We start from the raw sequence: 19,608 nt of genomic DNA on the forward strand, positions 1-19,608 counted from the left end.
TCTATTGTAAATATTAAGTCTTTTTTTGTCATATCAACCTGAACACATCCCATTTCATAAACAAGGCAAGTATTTGGAATGGGACAGCAACAGGGAATTCCAGACCAAAATTTTGACTAAAACTATACTACCTGTTTGGCAAAAAAGAGATTATAGTACTGGGCTAGAATACTTGGGAGTAATGGGCCGCAAGTGGTGCCATGGACTAAGCCACTGAGCTGCTGAACTTGCTGGTTGAAAGGTCGGCAGTTGGAATCCGCAGGGTAGGGTGAGCTCCCTCTATTAGCCCCAGCTTCTGCCAACCTAGCAGTTCAAAAACATGCAAGTGTGAGTATATTAATATGTACTGCTCCAGCAGGAAGGTAATGGTGCTCCATGCAGTTATGCCGGCCACATGACCTAGGAGGGGGCTACGGACATTGCCAGCTCTTCAACTTGGAATTGGAGATGAGCACCACTTCCCTTGACTAGACTTAATATCAAGAGGAAACCTTTACCTTTGATGGGCTGACTTGGTAGAAAACAGTCTCCTATGTCCCTCCTTTCCTTGGAAATGTCTAATTTTATGTGGCCGGTAGGTGGCGGTAGTCCCTCACTTTTGCACAATAGAATACGCCTGGACTTTCCCAACTTTAACTTTCCAACACACTTTTCGCACCATCCATCAGTTGCAGAAGTCTCAACAATGTCTTATTTGAATATTGCAGACTATACAGTCAGAATCATTTCCGTTTGGCAAAGCCGTGGCTGTTCTGACATGACTGTGAACAAAGACATCCACTAAACAAACATCAATCCCGCAGGGAGTTTAAAACACTTTGCTTTCAGGGTAAGAATATCTAATGTTGGCATGACATTTCCTATTCATTCCTTCACTTGTCTGGTTTATGCTCTCCAGCCCTACCAGCTACCTGAAAGTGGGAGGAAGTTCCCAAAAATGGATTGCTAATATTAAGATTAGTTACGAGGAATAAGGTTTGTCCAAAAAAGCATCCCCCTCCCCAGCATGCCTTTAGTTGTCATTGCAACACTATGTATTTCCAACCAATGAATGGTATAGTACTGTGTACTGGAAGAATTCCTCTTGCAAAGAACATGTATATTAAATTGCTACAAAACACATACTGCCTTGATAAGTCAACAGCCTCACCCTCGCTCCCACCATTTCACTGTTTTCCTTGATCTTTCATTCTTTGGGTTGCTTTCATTCTTTCTTTCTGTGGAGTATACTATTTTACTACAGCATGTTGCATCCTGCTTTGGCCCTGAACTTGTATAGAAGTAGAGCTAGGGAAGAAAAGGGGGAAACTAATACTAAAAGACATTGACCTCCCAACTTACGTTTTCACTTCTACTAGCCTTACTCTATTTTACCAACCCCCATGGCTTGTAGAAACAAACTATTCTGATTCTAGATAACTTGGACTGCAATTCCCATCAATCACACCATGCCCATGCTAGCCAAGATGATGGGAGTTGTAGTAAAAGCAACTGGTGCTTTTACTACAATTCCCATCATCTTGGCTAGCACGGGAGTGGTGTGGCTGATGGGAATTGCAATCCAAGTGCCAGTATGAAGGCCAACCGGAAGGATTTATCACAATGGAAGAAGAAACTAATTCTGGTTGCCAACTGGTTCAAGCTCTTCCACCAAATAAATGTCAACCAACTCAATCTTGGTATAGTCATAGAATCAGAGTTGGAAGAGATCTTGTAGGCCACCCAGTCCAACCCCCTGACAAAAGCAGGGAAATCTCATTCAAAGCACCCCCGACAGATGGCCATCCAGCCTCTGTTTAAAAGCCTCCAAAAAAGGACCCTCCACCACACTCCATGGCAGAGAGTTCCATTGCTGAACAGCTCTCAGAGTTAGGAAGTTCTTCCTAATGTTCAGGTGGAATTTCCTTTCCTGTAGTTTAAAGCCATTGCTCCATGTCCTAGTCTCCAGGGCAGCAGAAAACAAGTCCTAATCGATGGAACTATATTCTGGGAGCTGTAGTGAGTTAAACCCTTGTGCCGGCAAGACTGAAGAATGACAGGTTGCAGGTTCGAATCTGGGGAGAGTGCAAATGAGCTCCCTCTGTCAGCTCCAGCTCCCTATGCGGGGACATGAGAGAAGCCTCCCACAAGGATGGTAAAACATCAAAACATCTGGGTGTCCCCTGGGCAACATCCTTGCAGACAGACAATTCTCTCATACCAGAATTGACTTGCAGTTTCTAAAGTCGCTCCTGACACAAAAAAAGTCTTTAAAAAGAGCTTCCTCAGCCTGAATCCTTTCCAAATACATCCACAAACTCATCTATAACTGTTATGCTATAAAAAAGTAAAGGTAAAGATTTTCCCCTGACATTAAGTCCAGTCATGTCCAGCTCTGGGGGATGGTGCCCATCTCCATTTCTAAGCCGAAGAGCTGGCGTTGTTCATAGACACCTCCCAAGGTCATGTGGCCGGCATGACTGCATGGAGTGCCGTTACCTTCCCACTGGAGCGGTACCTATTGATCTACTCATATTGGCATGTTTTCAAACTGCTAGGTTGGCAGAAGCTGGGGCTGACAGCGGAAGCTTACACCACTCCCCGGATTCGAACCTGAGACCTTTCCAGCTATATACCCAGCTTGTTGTGAGCCAAACAAGGGCTCTGATGTCGTTTTATTGCTGTGCTTGTAAACAAATAGCATGGCATATCTAAAGCTAGCAGCAAGAATAATTTTTTTTTAAAAAAAAATGAGCTGTTACTGCCATCTCAGGATACTCAGCCTTTCACTGTTGGAAAATATGACAATATAGTTTGGTGCACTGGAATCTTGAATTTTGAGAACTACAGGGATATCAAGAACAGAAGATTTCTTTATAAACAAAAACATTCAATGTCTGATTTGGAATAGTTCTTTGGGGGAAGAGTTTTGGGACACAATTATTCCACCATGGGAAAGAAAAACATGCTTTACATTGGGACAATTCTAAGGCAGTAGACCACCTGTAGAACATTCATGGGCATTTCCCCCCCTCCATCTCCTTGTCCTGCCACATCCCATTACAATACTCTAACCTTGGGCCTTACTGCCTGCAGCCTGGCTAACAATGCCAAGAAAAGCTGTTTTTAAAAGGCTGTCCTCTTGTGTTTCCCCCCTCTGGAGTTCACTAACTGTTGCAAGACCCCTTTAAATTGGGGCTCCACGGTGGTCAATTGGTCTACAACAAGAGGAACTGGCTAGGAAGACCGATTTTCTATACAAGACATTTAGAGAAAAGATCAAAGTTTGTGCCAGACTTAAAAAGAACTGGGATTCCTACAGATTGCCCCCTATTCATTTTGCACCCCTGTTTTTCAAAGGAGAGACGTTCTAAACAACCAGGTAACAAGTTCAAACTGCTTCTAAGAAAGCATTCTGCTCATTCCAATTATGATTTGGTCCCAATGAGAGGACAATCTCCCATTCCGAAAAGAGAAGCATCTGATGCATTTATGTATTGCTTGTTCACATTGTGCTACAGCCCAAGATTTCTGCCTCTGCCTGCTGAAGCAGCAGGTGCTTACCCAAACAAGCATGGACAACACACAGGAAACCTTGCCTTCAACATTCCTAAGAAAACATTCGTTTAGTCAAAGTCATAACAAAAAGGGGAGATATGGATGCCTTTTAAAAATACCTCTTACCCAGAAATGATAGCAAAGAATGGAGGTTGCAGACGCCTTAAACCAGGCATGGGCAAACTTTGGTGCTCCAGGTGTTTTGGACTGCAACTCCCACAATTCCTAACAGCCAAATTGAGGATTGTAGACATTGGCAGTCCAAAAAGTTCCGAAGTACTCAAAGTATCATCACAAAGTTCCTCTACAATGTTAGAATCATTGTAGTTTGGCTCCAGGAACTCAATGCTATAGAATCATGGGAGTTGTGGTTTTACAAGGTCCACCACATTCTCTGCAAAAAGTGTTGCTGCCTCACCAAACTACAAATCCCAAGGCTCCATAGTATTGAGCCATGATAGTTCAAGAGGTGTCAAACCACATGAATTCTACAGTGTAGACCAGGCATGGGCGAACTTCAGCCCTCCAGGTGTTTTGGACTTCAACTCCCACAATTCCTAACAGCCTTGGGTCCTTTCCTTTTCTCCTTCAGCTGCTTAAGTGGCTGAGGCAGAAAAAGAAGGGGCCTGTGGCTGTTAGAAATTGTGAGAATTGAAGTCCAAAACAGCTGGAGGGCCAAAGTTTGCCCATGCCTGCTGTAGATGCACCTGAAGTCTGTGGGAAATCAGTAGTCATTTTTTTCTTTATTTTTTGAAGTAGTCCCAACTTCCTTAACTTTATTTGTCTGGTGGTTGCAAAGAGGCTGCTCTGAAAACCACATCACAAGAGACAACATGCCCCAGGTACCTGTGCCTCCTGTCTTGTAGCTTCCACAGAATTCAGGTGGAACTATTCTTGGCAAACTGATTGCTGATGGTGATTCTATAACCTCAGCTCTTCATAGCTTCCAAACATGACTAGAAATTGCTTACATCAGCCACAACTTTGCCAACTCTGCTCCCTAAGCCTGAGGTAGGGAATGTGCAGCATTCCAAGTGATATTGGACTTCAGCACCCATCACTCCTAGCCTTGAGATGATGGGAACCGGACTGAAATTTCCCCACTGAGGGAAGTGAACCTGTGATGCTGTTAACTCCAGTTGCAATTAGTCCCTAGCAGTGTGGCCAATGGTGAAGAATGGTGATGACAATGATAATAATAATAATGTTGCAATCCCAGGTGACAGCAGAATCAACATGAAGCAACTGGTAAAGCTTACATGATATGAGGATTTAAAGACCAAACTGCAAATACTCCAGCACAAGCCAGTAAAGGTGGTCCCAGTGGTGATTGGCACACTGGGTGCAGTGCCTAAAGACCTTGGCCTGCACTTAAAAACAACTGGTGCTGCCAAAATTACCATCTGTCAGCTGCAAAAGGCCACTCTTCTCAGATCTGCACACATTATTTGCCAATACATCACACAGTCCTAGACACTTGGGAAGAGTCTTGACGTGTGATTGAATACAAAAGCCAACATAGTGATCTTGTTATGTAACTAATAATAATAATAATAATAATAATAATAATAAATTGTTTATAGGCCACTCTCTCCCTGAGGGGATGGATAGAAAGAGTCATTTATCACAATCTGATAGGGAACATATTCTGATCATTCCTGACTATCAAATATTTCATTTGGAGTGATGGGATATGAAGTCCCAACAACATCTGGTTATCCACCTATTTCCACATCCCTGACATGAGAGGAACACCACAGTGCAATCTCCTCCATCCCCTGAAACAAATTCTGGATTTTCCTCTGCATTTTGACACCCGTTTTCATATTTTCCACCGAGCCAAGAAGGCGTCAACAGGGAAAACTGCTCAATTCCAATAAAATCATTTCTCCTTTTATTGACAAAATAGAATACTCAAATAGTTGCTCTTAGGAGGGAGCAAGTGATGATCAGCCTCTAAACTTTTTTTCTTTTAACAAAAAAAATTTACAGACTGTATAGCATTTAGATTATATACATATCTTACATGTTTTGTACAAGGTACCAAATAATTATATAAATACATCCTTTAACATAAGAGACCCGTATTTATCTGGGGCATATAATTAAGACATGGTTTGAATTTAAGGCATCTGCCCATTTGTAGTCCCCCCCCATTTCCCTCCCACCCTTGCAGTCATATCAGACTCCAGCAACTTTTGCTGATGTCGCCTCTCTAAAGTTGGAAGGGAAGAGCAAAAGCAAGTAGAGAAGCCCTTCCCAACTGAGGGTCTCTTGCCACATTGGTGAGGGCAGTCTTGGTCTTGACAGATTCCAACTCCTATCTCACTTTCTACAACAGAAGTTGGTAGTTCCTTGCAAGGAATATGAAATTGGGAATGGGGCTCAGGGAAGCGATCTGGCACTTGGGAACCTCCAGTAGTGGTCGATTGTCCTGCACGTGGGGAGGCCATGAGGAAGGTCATTGACAAAAAACAGTTTCAAAAGCATGGTGCCCCGCTTTGGTTTACACCTGGGACAAGGGCATCTGTTTTGGGTATGAGACCGAACTGGCAGTGCCAGACCTCCACGTCAAGCCGGTGCTGATGTCACTGTACATGGAGCCCGCTCCGCCCCCGAGTCCCCCCACCGCTGCTGCTGTCACCATGCCCCCCATGCCGCCGTTGCCCACGACAGCACCAATGTTCCCAGAGGCCACGGCGGCAGCTGTCCCTTTGCTGGCCCAGCAGCACCGCGTGCACAAGGCTTTCCAGGACTCCAGCGTCTTCCCAGACCAGACCCACACCCCGGAAGTGATGCCCACCACCAGGCACATGAAGTACTTGAGCATGAAGACAGCGTAGTCCGGCCGGCGGGCCTGGTCAGGCTGCTGGTCCCGGAGGCAAGGGCAGTTGTGGGTGGCCTCCCAGCGGGGCCGGTTGTGCTGTTCATAGAAGAGGCAGGCCACCACGCTGGCCGCCGGGACAGTGTAGAGAACGGTGAAGAGCCCCAGCCGGATCATGAGCTTCTCCAGCTTGTGGGTCTTGGTGGGCCCGCCCTGCTGCTTGATGACGCTCCGGATGCGGAAGAGCGAGACGAAGCCGGCCAGCAGGAACATGGAGCCGATGGCCAAGTAGATGAGCAAAGGGGCCAGCACAAACCCCCTCAGGTTCTCCAAGCTTTGGTTGCCCACATAGCAGATGCCAGCCACGGGGTCGCCGTCCACTGAGCTGAGGGCCAGCACCGCAATGGACTTGACACTGGGCAGGAGCCAGGCCGCCAAGTGGAAGTACTGGGCGTAGCTGGCGATGGCTTCATTGCCCCACTTCATGCCTGCTGCCAGGAACCAAGTGAGGGATAAGATGACCCACCAGATGGAGCTGGCCATGCCGAAGAAGTAGACCAGCAGGAAGACTACGGTGCAGAGCGCCGGGCCCGTACTCTCGTAGCGCACATGCTCAGCACCGGCCAGTTCTGGCTGCAGCTCAGCGGCACCTCCTGCTGCCCCGCGACCTCCCACTGCAACCGCTGCCCCTGCAGATGCGCCCGAAGCACCGGAAGGCCCTGCCGTTGCCGCCCCACCACTGCAGGCCACCTTCTCGTGCCCGGCCACCAAGCGGACCAGGTAGCCCAGCGAAACGAAGAGGTAGCAGGCGGCCAAGAAGACGATGGGCCTCTCGGGGTACTTGAAGCGCTCCATGTCGATGAGGAAGGTGGAGACGGTGGCGAAGGTGGAGAGGAAGCAGAGGATGGACCAGAGGCCAATCCAGAAGGCGGTGAAGGCGCGCTCGTCGGGGGTGAAGTAGGGGTTGTGGCAGGGCAAGGCGCAGTTGGGGATGCGCCCCGTCTGGACGCGGTTGTAGAGCGGGTGCCTCTCGCTGGAGACCGACACCATGGGGGCGCGGCAGCGGCAGCCCGGCTCGCAGGGCGGAGGGAGGGGCGCCTTGGGGGGCGGCTTGGGAGGCTGCGGGGGGAGGAGGGCCGGCTTGCGGGGCGGCTTGGGCGGCTGGGGTGGCGGCTGCGGGGGCCGAGGCGGCTGCGGGGTGGCGGCCTCGCTGCGGTTGTAGTCCATGCAGAGGGTCTCGGGGTCTCCCTGGGCCGGGAGGCGGTCGCAGCGCATGCGGTCGGGCCAGGCGAAGCCGTACTGGCGCATGAGCGGGGCGCAGCCGGCCTTGGCCCGCTCGCAGACGCTGCGGCAGGGCGGCAGGGGCTTCTTGTAGTCCTCCAGGCAGATGGGCGTGTACATGCTGCACAGGAAGAAGCGCAGGTCCGACGAGCACTGGATCTCCACCAGCGGCCAGAACTGGTGCACCTCCAGGCCGGCCTCGTCCTGCGTGTCGTGGTTGAACTGGTTGGGCATCGAGGTGTAGTTGTAGCCAATGCCTTTGCACAGCGGGACCGTGATCTCCTGGCACGAGGAGGAGGACGAGGACGAGGAGGAGGACGAGGAGGAGGCAGCGGACGCCGAGGAGGAGGAGGAGGACGAAGAGGAAGAAGAAGAGGAGCCCACCCAGGCCGGGAGGAGAGGCAGGAGAAGCGCCAGGAGAGCCAGGAGGGAAGCCCGATCCATGCTGGGCTCCGAGCAGGAGGAAGGAGACCCGACACGGAGCGAGAGAGCGCCTCTTCGGCCACTAACCTGCCTCGCCGAGAGCCAGGGCGCCTCCAAAGCAAGAGAAGCAGCCCAGGCACCAGTTCCCTTCCCGAGTCTCTCTCCTTGGCTTCTCAGTTCTCTTTCCGCCTCTCCAAAGCAAGGGAAGCACAGCCAGAGCAGCCCAAGCACCAATTCCCTTCCTGAGTCTTTCTCCTTGGCTTCTCAGTCCTCTTTCCTTCTCTCCAAAGCAAGGGAAGCAGCCCAGGCACCAATTCCCTTCTTGAGTCTCTCTCCTTGGCTTCTCGGTTCTCTTTCTCTCTCCAAAGCAAGGGAAGCACAGCCAGAGCAGCCAAGGCACTAACTCCCTTCCCCGAGTCTTTCTCCTTGGCTTCTCAGTCCTCTTTCCACTTCTCCAAAGCAAGGGAAGCAAAAGGAGAAGCAGCCCAGACACCAGTTCCCTTCCTGAGTCTCTCTCCTTGGCTTCTCAGTCCTCTTTCCGCCTCTCCAAAGCACAACCAGAGCAGCCAAGGCACTAACTCACTTCCCTTCTCCTTGGCTTCAGTTCCCTTTCCGCCTCTCCGCGCTCATCCTTCCCAAACCTCCGATCCTTTCCTTTCCCTCCCTTTCCAACTTTCCCTCCTCAATGCTTCACCTTTTCCGGAGATGGGAGCAGCAGCCTTTGCTCTCTCTTTGCTTCCTTGCTGGCTCTCCCTTCCTGACTCTTTGCTCCGGTAGCACCAATCCCGGGCTCTTGCTCCCCAGCTTCTTTATGCCGCAGGGTGTCCCGCCCCGCCTCCTTTCGCGCCAGGAGCCAATCAGGGAAGGGATAGGGTGTTGCTGAAGGGAGGAGGGAGTCTCGGCCCGGCTTAAGGTGGACCCGAATTCGTTCCCCGCCGGTATGGGGAGGCGCAGCGACCTGCCGGCCCTTTAAGAGCAAGCGGCGGGATTACTTGTTGTTGTTTTTGTGAAGGTGCGAATGGCTCACTTCGCGCTCCTGGCAGGGAAGCCGGGGGTTTGGAAAGAATCTCATTATCTGCTCGAAAGGGATTGACAGGAGGAATGGAGACTGCTAAATAAGGAAGCTTATGTAGATCAGGCCTGGGCCAACTTGGGCCTTCCAGATGTTTTGGACTCCAATTCCCACCATTCCTAACAGCCTCAGGCCCCTTCCTTTCCCCCCTCAGCCGCTTAAGCGGTGGGAGTTGGAGTCCAAAACACCTAGAGGGCCCAAGTTGTCCCAGGAAGGGGCCTGAGGCTGTTAGGAATGGTGGGAGATGGAGTCCAAAACACCTAGAGGGCCCAAGTTGGCCCAAGAAGGGGCCTGAGGCTGTTAGGAATGGTGGGAGTTGGAGTCCAAAACACCTAGAGGGCCCAAGTTGGCCCAGGAAGGGGCCTGAGGCTGTTAGGAATGGTGGGAGATGGAGTCCAAAACACCTAGAGGGCCCAAGTTGGCCCAGGAAGGGGCCTGAGGCTGTTAGGAATGGTGGGAGTTGGAGTCCTAAACACCTAGAGGGCCCAAGTTGGCCCAGGAAGGGGCCTGAGGCTGTTAGGAATGGTGGGAGATGGAGTCCAAAACACCTAGAGGGCCCAAGTTGGCCCAGGAAGGGGCCTGAGGCTGTTAGGAATGGTGGGAGTTGGAGTCCTAAACACCTAGAGGGCCCAAGTTGGCCCAGGAAGGGGCCTGAGGCTGTTAGGAATGGTGGGAGTTGGAGTCCAAAACACCTAGAGGGCCCAAGTTGTCCCAGGAAGGGGCCTGAGGCTGTTAGGAATGGTGGGAGATGGAGTCCAAAACACCTAGAGGGCCCAAGTTGTCCCAGGAAGGGGCCTGAGGCTGTTAGGAATGGTGGGAGTTGGAGTCCAAAACACCTAGAGGGCCCAAGTTGGCCCAGGAAGGGGCCTGAGGCTGTTAGGAATGGTGGGAGATGGAGTCCAAAACACCTAGAGGGCCCAAGTTGGCCCAGGAAGGGGCCTGAGGCTGTTAGGAATGGTGGGAGTTGGAGTCCAAAACACCTAGAGGGCCCAAGTTGGCCCAGGAAGGGGCCTGAGGCTGTTAGGAATGGTGGGAGATGGAGTCCAAAACACCTAGAGGGCCCAAGTTGTCCCAGGAAGGGGCCTGAGGCTGTTAGGAATGGTGGGAGTTGGAGTCCAAAACACCTAGAGGGCCCAAGTTGGCCCAGGAAGGGGCCTGAGGCTGTTAGGAATGGTGGGAGTTGGAGTCCAAAACACCTAGAGGGCCCAAGTTGTCCCAGGAAGGGGCCTGAGGCTGTTAGGAATGGTGGGAGTTGGAGTCCTAAACACCTAGAGGGCCCAAGTTGGCCCAGGAAGGGGCCTGAGGCTGTTAGGAATGGTGGGAGTTGGAGTCCAAAACACCTAGAAGGCCCAAGTTGGCCCATGCAGGAGCTATATCGATTTGCATATGGTTTCTGATTGGCCAGCCGCAACATTCTAACATTCTTAAGTGGGGGAAAAGGAAGGGGCCTGAGGCTGTTAGGAATGATGGGAGTTGGAGTCCAAAACACCTAGAGGGCCCAAGTTTGCCCAGGCCTGATTTACACTGTAGAATTAATGCATACCCATAATTTACTGTCCTCTTGATTTCACACTCTAGATGCTCATAAGTCTAAGGCCACCTTGTTATCATTTGTGGAATCTGCTGCAGAAAAATAAATGGGATTTGCTTAATGTCCTAATCAGGAGGTGTAAGGATGTCCTGCAGCTTCTCTAAGCCAATCCCATTTGCTTTGATGGGCTTTGAAAATGGGTGTCCCTCACTTGATTTTTTTTTTTACACCAACTCTACATTTCTCTTCCTGGGGACTCATTGCTCGGGGAAGTCATGCTTGCCCCTCTCTTTTGCCTTGGTCGGATTACACCTGGAATCACACTGTGTCCAGTTCTGGGCACCACAACTGAAGGGAGATGCTGACTCTATACTATAATGTGTCCAGAGGAGGGCAACTCAAAGGATCAAGGGTTTAGAGAACAAGCCCTATGAGGAGCGGCTTAAAGCGCTGGGCATGTTTAGCTTGCAAAAGAGAAGGCTGAGAGGAGACATGATGAGGGCCATGTATAAATATAAGGGGAAGTCATAGGGAGGAGGAAACAAGCTTGTTTTCTGCTGACCTTGAGACTAGGAAACAGAACAATGGCTTCAAGCTACAGGAAAGGAGATTCTACCTGAACATTAGGAAGAATTTCATAATTGTGAGAGCTGTTCAACAGTGAAACTCTCTGCCTTGGAGTGTGGTGGAGGCTCCTTCTTTGGAGGCTTTTAAACATGGGCTGGATGGCCATCTGTCGAGGGTGCTTTGAATGTGGTTTTCCTGCTTCTTGGCAGGGGGTTGGACTGAATGGCCTATGAGGTCTCGTGCAACTCTCTGATTCTATACTAGGAACTTTAGATTGGCAATTGTGACAACTGGAATTGTTGGCCCATACTGGGAACTTTGAATCAATAATCATTGCAGCCTCTCATAAACATACAATATATAGAGGGGATTTGTTTATTTCTCATGCCAGAAGTGAACTGGGTGTACAGTTGTAATGTATTTAAAAATGCAAAGTTTAAAAACTTGGCATTATACTAAATGTATTGTCGAAGGCTTTCATGGCGGGAATCACTGGGTTGTTGCTATATGGCCATGGTCTAGAGGCATTCTCTCCTGACGTTTCTCCTGCATCTATGGCAAGCATCCTCAGAGGTAGTGAGGTCCTTTGTCCCACCCTGGTCATTCCACAGATATATAAACCCTTTTTCCTCGTTCCAACAGACCTCACTACCTCTGAGGATGCTTGCCATAGATGCAGGCGAAACGTCAGGAGAGAATGCCTCTAGACCATGGCCATATAGCCTGAAAAAACCTACAACTTTATACTAAATGTTCTTTAACCAGAAGCTGGCCACTTGGAGTGCCCTTGGTGTTGCTATTGTGCATGTGAAAGGGCTCAGACTGCATTGTTGTCAGTGATCTGTGGTTTGCTCTTCTCCACACTCGCATCTTGTGGACTCCACTTTGTGGTCCATTTCTTAAGGTTGGCTTTGCATCTTGTGGTGCCAGAGGGTAGTCTGTTCAGCACCTTCCAAGTGGCCCAGGAGAGGAAGTCTCTCATTCGGTATCAGCCATGGCTTGAGGTTCCATGTTTTAGCCTGCCACTTTTGGACTCTCGTTTGCTGAGATGTTCCTGCAAGTATCTCTGTAGCACTTAGAAAACTATTTCTTGATTTAAGGTGTTGGTGTACCGGCTGATATCTGAACAGAGGGTGGGCTGGAGATGTCACTGCCTTGGTCCTTTCATTGTTGGCTGCTACTTCCCGGCAGACATCAGGTAGTGCAATACAGACTAAACAGTATAATTTCTCCAGTGGTGTGGGCCGTAGACATCCTGTGATAATGCAGCAGGTCTCATTAAGAGACATCCACGGTTTTAATGGGGAATTTTATGATTATTTTAGGGCTACAACTCCCAGAACCCCCCCCCCCCCCCCGTTAGTATGGTCTGTGCTCCATCTCTCTCTTTCTCTGCGGAGTGTGTGCTGGAGGATTCTGGGAACAGTGTTCTCTCTAAGCTATCACCCAGGCACTCACAAAGAGAGCTTGGAAAAGTCTCTTTGTGAACAACAACCTACAAAATCCCCCAATCTGATTTGAATTTGGGGGATTCTGTGAGTTGCAGTCTAAGGAAACTCTTCTTCCAAACTCTGCTGTCATCCATAGACAGTCTAAATTAACTTTCACAAGTTTTAAGGAACCATAAGAGTTGGAAGAGACCACAAAGGCCACCCAACACAACCCCTTGCCATACAGGAAAACATCATCAGGCTACATGGCATGCTGGTCAATGAACAAGTATACTGGTGGATCGGAAGTTCTTAGAAACCAAAAAGGCAGCCCCTTCAGCATACAACTTGGGAATGCTACTCTTTGAACCACAACCTCCAGAATCCACCAACCAATATGTTCACTGATAGGCATAATAGTTTGGGAGAACTGCTTCCTTCGATTGCAGCTCACAGAATCTGTGAGCAGATTTTGTGAGCTGCAATCCAAGGAAGCAGTCCTTCCAAACTATAATCCATAATCTGAAATATATAATAACCCCCTGCTGGTGCAGTGGGCTAAACTGCTGAGCTGCTGAACTTGCTGACCGAAAGGTTGGCGGTTCAAATCCGGGGAGTGGACTGAACTCCTGCTGTTAGGTCCCGCTTCTGCCAACCTAGCAGTTGGAAAACACACTATTGTGAGTAGATCAATAGGTACTGCTTCTGCAGGAAGGTAACGGTGCTCCATGCAGTCATGCTGGCCACATGACCTTGGAGGTGTCTATGAACAATGCTGGCTCTTTGGCTTAGAAATGGAGGTGACCAATACCCCCCCCCCCCCCCCAGAGTCAGAAATAACTAGACTTAACGTCAGGGGAAACCTTAACCTATATATTCATACTATAGAACTTGGACAAGTTTCTTTTTGGCCCCAGTCAAATGCCATATTGTATTGGGTCTGAAGATATCGTAACCTAACCTTATTATCAGGAAAGTTTCCTTTTGGATTACACCTCCCAGAACCTCTAACCCATATGGTCACTGACATAGATGTGCCTATGGTGGTGGATGTCATGAGTTCTTCCAAGCACTGATCTCCTACAAAGACATCTATATATCTATGTATCTCTGTCTATCTATCTATCTATCTATCTATCTATCTATCTATCTAAAGAAATCAATCAATCAATCAATAAAATGTAATGTTCGTTTGTGGAATTAACAGAACTCAAAAACCACTGGATGAATAGACATCAAATTTGGACACAAGACACCTCCTAACCCAAGGAGTGACCATCACTAAAAAAACGGATGTTGTTATTTGGGAGTTGTAGTTGCTGGGATTCATAGTTCAACTGTGATCAAAGAGCATTCTGAGGTCCACCAATGATGGAATTGAACCAAACATGGCATACAGGACTTCCATGACCAACAGAAAATACTGGAAGGGTTTGGTGGGCATTGACCTTGAGTTTGGGAGTTGTAGTTCACCTACATCTAGAGAGCACTGTGGACTCAAACAATGATGGATCTGGACCAAACTTGGCACAAATATTCCATATGCCCAAATATGAACGCAGATGGAGTTTAAGGGACATAGACCTTGTCATTTGGGAGTTGTAGTTGCTGGGATTTATAGTTCACCTACAATCAAAGAGCATTCTGAACTCCACCAATGATGGAACTGAACCAAACATGGCATACAGGACTTCCAAGACCAACAGAAAACACTGGAAGGGTTTGACCTTGAGTTTGGGAGTTGTAGTTTATCTACATCCAGAGAGCACTGTGGACTCAAACAATGATGGATCTGGACCAAACTTGGCACAAATATTCCATATGCCCAAATATGAACACAGATGGAGTTTGGGGGAAATTGACATTTGGGAGTTGAAGTTACTGGGATTGACAATTCACCTGCAATCAAAGAGCATTCTGAACCCAACAAATGACAGAATTGGGGCAAACTTCCCACACAGAACCCCCCATGACCAACAGAAAACACTTCAGGCCATCCAGTCCAACTCCCTTCACCAGGACAAGAATATGTAATCAAAGCCCTCCTGACAACAAGCCATCCAGGCATAGAGATAGATAGATAGATATGATTCACACAGAGAGAGATATAGTATCATAGATTTGAAAGGGACCCCTAAAGAAGGGCAATTTGCATGTTCTATGTTCCAGAGTAGGCAAACCACACAATCTTTAAATCAACACTGACAAAGAAACAACAAGAAATACTGTTTACTCACAAGCATCAAGAAATTACATATATTAGAAACCAACACTCTCTTATTACTTTATTTTCTAGATTACCAGACTGAGCCACAGCAACATGTGGCAGGGGACAACTAGTCTATCTATACATAGAGAGAGAACTTGGCCAAGTTTATTTTTGATCCATAGCATCCTCCAGTCAAATGGAGGTCGATGTGTGAATTTGCAAATGTTGCAGCCCAACAACATCAGCCCTTGGATTACCAGAGATCTTTCATTTTGGACTACAACTCCCAGCATGCTGGAGGATGCTGGGAGTTGTAATCCCGGCATCCCAAACCTCAAGCACCTGCTTGGCCTCCCATCTCTCGAAGCCACCTTAAGCGCAGAGAGGAAGGAGGCGGAGGATATAGAAGGCAGCCTACAATTTTTTTCCTTTCCACTGGAGTGTTTGTTTCTTAATTGAGCTGCTGCTTGTGTGGAGCTCCCGCTGGGCCCGTAATTACTGTACTACCTGCGCGGGCAGAAGCTGAGAGGGTGGCAAAGGCAAGAGGCGGGGAGCAGAGGGGAGCCCGCGAGAAATGGCAACAAAGCAACAAGTGGGGAAGGAAGGCAGGTCAAGGTTTCTACAGGAGGCTGACCCACTCCTAGTCACTTCCAGGCATGGGGCGTGTGCCAAGGTGGGGCCAAACCTGGGTGGGATGGTGCAGTAGCAGCATTCTGCATCTTCACTGTAGTCTGACAGGACTTGAACTGCCATGGCTCAATGCTATGAAATTGGGAGAAGGCATCAGCACAGGGTTGTTGTAGGGTTTTTTTTCGGGCTATATGGCCACGGTCTAGAGGCATTCTCTCCTGACGTTTCGCCTGCATCTATGGCAAGCATCCTCAGAGGTAGTGAGGTCTGTTGGAACTAGGAAAAATGGTTTATATATCTGTGGAATGACCAGGGTGAGACAAAGGACTCTTGTCTGCTGGAGCTAGGTGTGAATGTTTCAACTGACCACCCTGATTAGCATACAATGGGCTGACTGTGCCTGGATCAAACTTTTGTTGAGAAGTAATTAGATGTCCTTGCCTGCTTCCTTGCTGTTGTTGAGCTGCTGCAATTTTAGAGTTTTTTAATACTGGTAGCCAGATTTTGTTCATTTTCATGGTTTCCTCCTTTCTGTTGAAATTGTCCACATGTTTGTGGATTTCAATGGCTTCTCTGTGTAGTCTGACATGGTGGTTGTGAGAGTGGTCCAGTATTTCTGTGTTCTCAAATAAAATGCTGTGTCCAGGTTGGTTCATCAGGTGCTCAGCTATGGCTGACTTCTCTGGTTGAAGTAGTCTGCAGTGCCTTTCATGTTCCTGGATTCATGTTTGGGCGCTGTGTTTGGTGGTCCCTATGTAGACTTGTCCACAGCTGCATGGTACACGGTAGACTTCTGCAGAAGTGAGAGGATCCCTCTTGTCCTTTGCTGAACGTAGCATTTGTTGAAGAGGCATTAGCACTCTTTGGCAGAGAAGGCTAAACATCTTGTAAAACTACGGCTCCTGTGATTCGGCAGCATTGAGCCATGGCAGATCAAGTTGTGCAAAACCGTATTCATTCTACAGTGTAGATGCAGCCCTTGAAGACTGGCTGCAATCCCTATACATGTTGAGTAGGGTAGGTTTAGTGCATTTACCTTACAGAACAGTCATGGGAAAACTTGGGCCCTCCAGGTGTTTTGGACTTCAACTCCCATAATTCCTAACAGCCTCAGGTCTCTTACTTTCCCCACTCAGCTGCTTAAATGGCTGAGGGGGAAAAGGAAAGGGGCTGAGGTTGTAAGAAATTGTGGGAGTTGAAGTCCAAAACATAGCATGCTTCATCAACCAACCAGGTGACTGCAGTGGAAGCTGAGAGGAACAAAAAGATTAATAACCCAAGAGTATGATGGAATAAGGCAGTGATTCTCAACCTGGGAGTTGGCACCCCTGGGGAGGTTGTGAAGGGATTTCAGAAGGGTCACCATATTTCTGATGGTCTTAGGAACCCCTTTGGCAGAGAAGACTGAAGATGTCTCCGCTTGTCCTTCTCTTCCTTTTTGGGAACAGACGGCAAATCCCGAATCCCTCCAGTATTTAGCCATCCCGAGTCCCTCTGCAGAGGTGAGATAGGACGGAATATAAATGCCCTAAATAAATAAATAAATAAATAAATAAATAAATAAATAAATTTTATGTTGGTCATAGGGTTCTGAGTTCGAAGTTTTGCCTAATTCTATCATTGATGGGGTTCAAAATTCTCTTTGGTTGTAGATGGACTATAAAGCCTAGCAACTACAACCCCAAAATGTCAAGGTCTATTTTCCCCAAACTCCACCAGTGTTCACATTTGGGCATATTGAGTATTCATTCCAAGTTTGATCCAGATCCAGCACTGTTTGAGTCCACGGTGCTCTCTGGATGTAGGTGAACAACAATTTCAAAACTCAAGTTTAATGTCCACCAAACCCTTCCATTATTTTCTGTTGGTCATGGGAGTTCTGTGTGCCAAGTTTGGTTCAATTCCATCATTGGTGGAGTTCAGAATGCTCTTTGATTGTAGGTTAACTATAAATTCCAGCAACTACAGCACCCAAATGACAAAATCAATCCTGCCCCCAGCCTTACCAATATTCAAATTTGGGTGTATTGGGTATTTGTGCCAAATTTGGTCCAAATATGTATTCTGCATATCAGATATTTACATTACGATACATAACAGTAGCAAAAGTGCAGTTATGAAGTAGCAGCAAAAATAATTTTATGGGTTGTTGTAGGTTTTTCAGGCAGGGTAGGTTTAGAAGCATTCTCTCCTGACGTTTCACCTGCATCTGTGGCAATCATCCTCAGAGGGGCATCACAACATGAGGAACTGTGTCAAGGGGTCGTAGCATTAGGAAGGTTGAGAAACACTGTGTTAGAGGAAATCCACTAGAGAAGAATAATAGAATCATAGAATCAAAGAGTTGGAAGAGACCTCATGGGCCATCCAGTCCAACCCCCTGCCAAGAAGCAGGAATATTGCATTCAAATCACCCCTGACAGATGGACATCCAGCCTCTGTTTAAAAGCTTCCAAAGAAGGAGCCTCCACCACACTCCGGGGCAGAGAGTTCCACTGCTGAACGGCTTTCACAGTCAGGATGTTCTTCCTCATGTTCAGATGGAATCTCCTCTCTTGTAGTTTGAAGCCATTGTTCCGCGTCCTAGTCTCCAAGGAAGCAGAAAACAAGCTTGCTTCCTCCTTCCTGTGGCTTCCTCTCACATATTTATACATGGCTATCTTATCTCCTCTCAGCCTTCTCTTCTCTGTAATATAACATAACTAGTGTTCTATAGCATGCTGAATAGACAAGCTACCTGAAGTTGGAAGTTTGAAAAAATTCACTAAGTATCTTGCTTCTTCAGCCATCCAAGTGACTGCAATGGAAGTTGAAAAGAACAGAAAGGCTAATTATGAGTGTAATGGGATAAGGCGATCAAGCGGGGGGGGGGGGGGGGGCAGATGGCATCCTTTGGCAGAAAGTTGGTTGGGGCTGGCAGACCTTTCCTGCAGTGTGGTAAAGGAGGAAGATATCTTTCTTGGTGAATGAAGCCAGTTGGACAGAATTGTATTCCAGAATGGAATTCAGATGGGAGAACAACCTTTAAAGTTTTCTCAGCTGCATGGTAAGAACATGCGGTTGTCTACTAAGATAAGCGCATTGGAACAGTTTGCCTTGAAAGAACAAAGGGGAAGAATAATTGCAGTTGTATCCAACAGTGTCCTTCAACTAAGGGGAAGGACATTGCTAGCTGATAGATTTCCTCTCTGCTATGCAACTCCTCCCTATTGTCCTCCAAATCTGGCAGATTGTGGTACCCTCTGGAATGAATTGGAGAAGGGATGTGGGAGAAGCCAGCTTTCAGTGTGTGGATCTGAAAGCCAAACCTTATCAGGAATGGCTAAGGTATTAGTTCTCAACCTGTGGGTCCCCAGATGTTGTGGCCTTCAACTCCCATAAATCTGGCTGGGATTTCTGGAAATTGTATGTAGGCCAAAACACCCGAGGACTCACAGGTTGAGAACCACTGGGCTAAGGGAACTGGCTATATTTAGCATGGTGCAAAGCAAATGCAGTGATTAAATGACAGTTGTTGGCTGTCATCAAATCATTTCTGACATATGGCCACCTGAAGGTGAACCTGTCACTGATTTTTCTAGGGCAGAGAGTGTGTGACTCATTCAAGGTCACCCTGTGGGTTTCAATGGCCAAGGGGAGAGCTATTTATTCATTCATTCATTCATTCATTCATTCATTCATTCATACGTTCATTTATCATGTCAGAAGCAAATTGAGGGTACAGTTATAATGCATTTTTTTAAAAAAACACAAACAAAGTTAAAAACTTGGCATTATATTAGATTTCCTCTTACCAGAAGCTGGCCATGTGGAGTGCCTCTGGTGTTGCTGTGAGAAGATCCTCTATTATGTGTGGGCAGGGCTCAGGCCACATTGTATTAGGTGGTCTGTGTTTGGTTCTAACAACAACAACAACAACAATTCAAATTATAAGATAAGAGAGAGAGGTCAGTGAAACTTTAGGAAGAACTTCTGGAAGTAATAGCCATTACACAGAAGGTAGTGGACTCCCCTCTGATGAAAATTTTCAAACAGATATTGGATGACCACCTGCCAGGCACACAAGGAGTGTGGATTCCTTCACTAATATAGCATTGGAATAAA

The 19,608-nt window shown here is 47.8% G+C and overlaps 1 protein-coding gene across 1 annotated transcript; it reads right to left on the reverse strand.

The window, feature by feature from the left end:
* Positions 1-5,408: 5,408 nt before the first annotated feature.
* On the reverse strand, positions 5,409-8,879 carry FZD8 (frizzled class receptor 8). Its single transcript, XM_060782536.2, has one exon. It carries the CDS (start codon positions 8,084-8,086, stop codon positions 6,044-6,046), a length of 2,043 nt encoding a protein of 680 aa, XP_060638519.2. The 5' UTR covers positions 8,087-8,879; the 3' UTR covers positions 5,409-6,043.
* Positions 8,880-19,608: the final 10,729 nt, after the last annotated feature.

Source organism: Anolis sagrei, chromosome 6 (genome assembly GCF_037176765.1).
Source record: "Anolis sagrei isolate rAnoSag1 chromosome 6, rAnoSag1.mat, whole genome shotgun sequence".
Lineage (NCBI taxonomy): Eukaryota > Metazoa > Chordata > Lepidosauria > Squamata > Dactyloidae > Anolis > Anolis sagrei.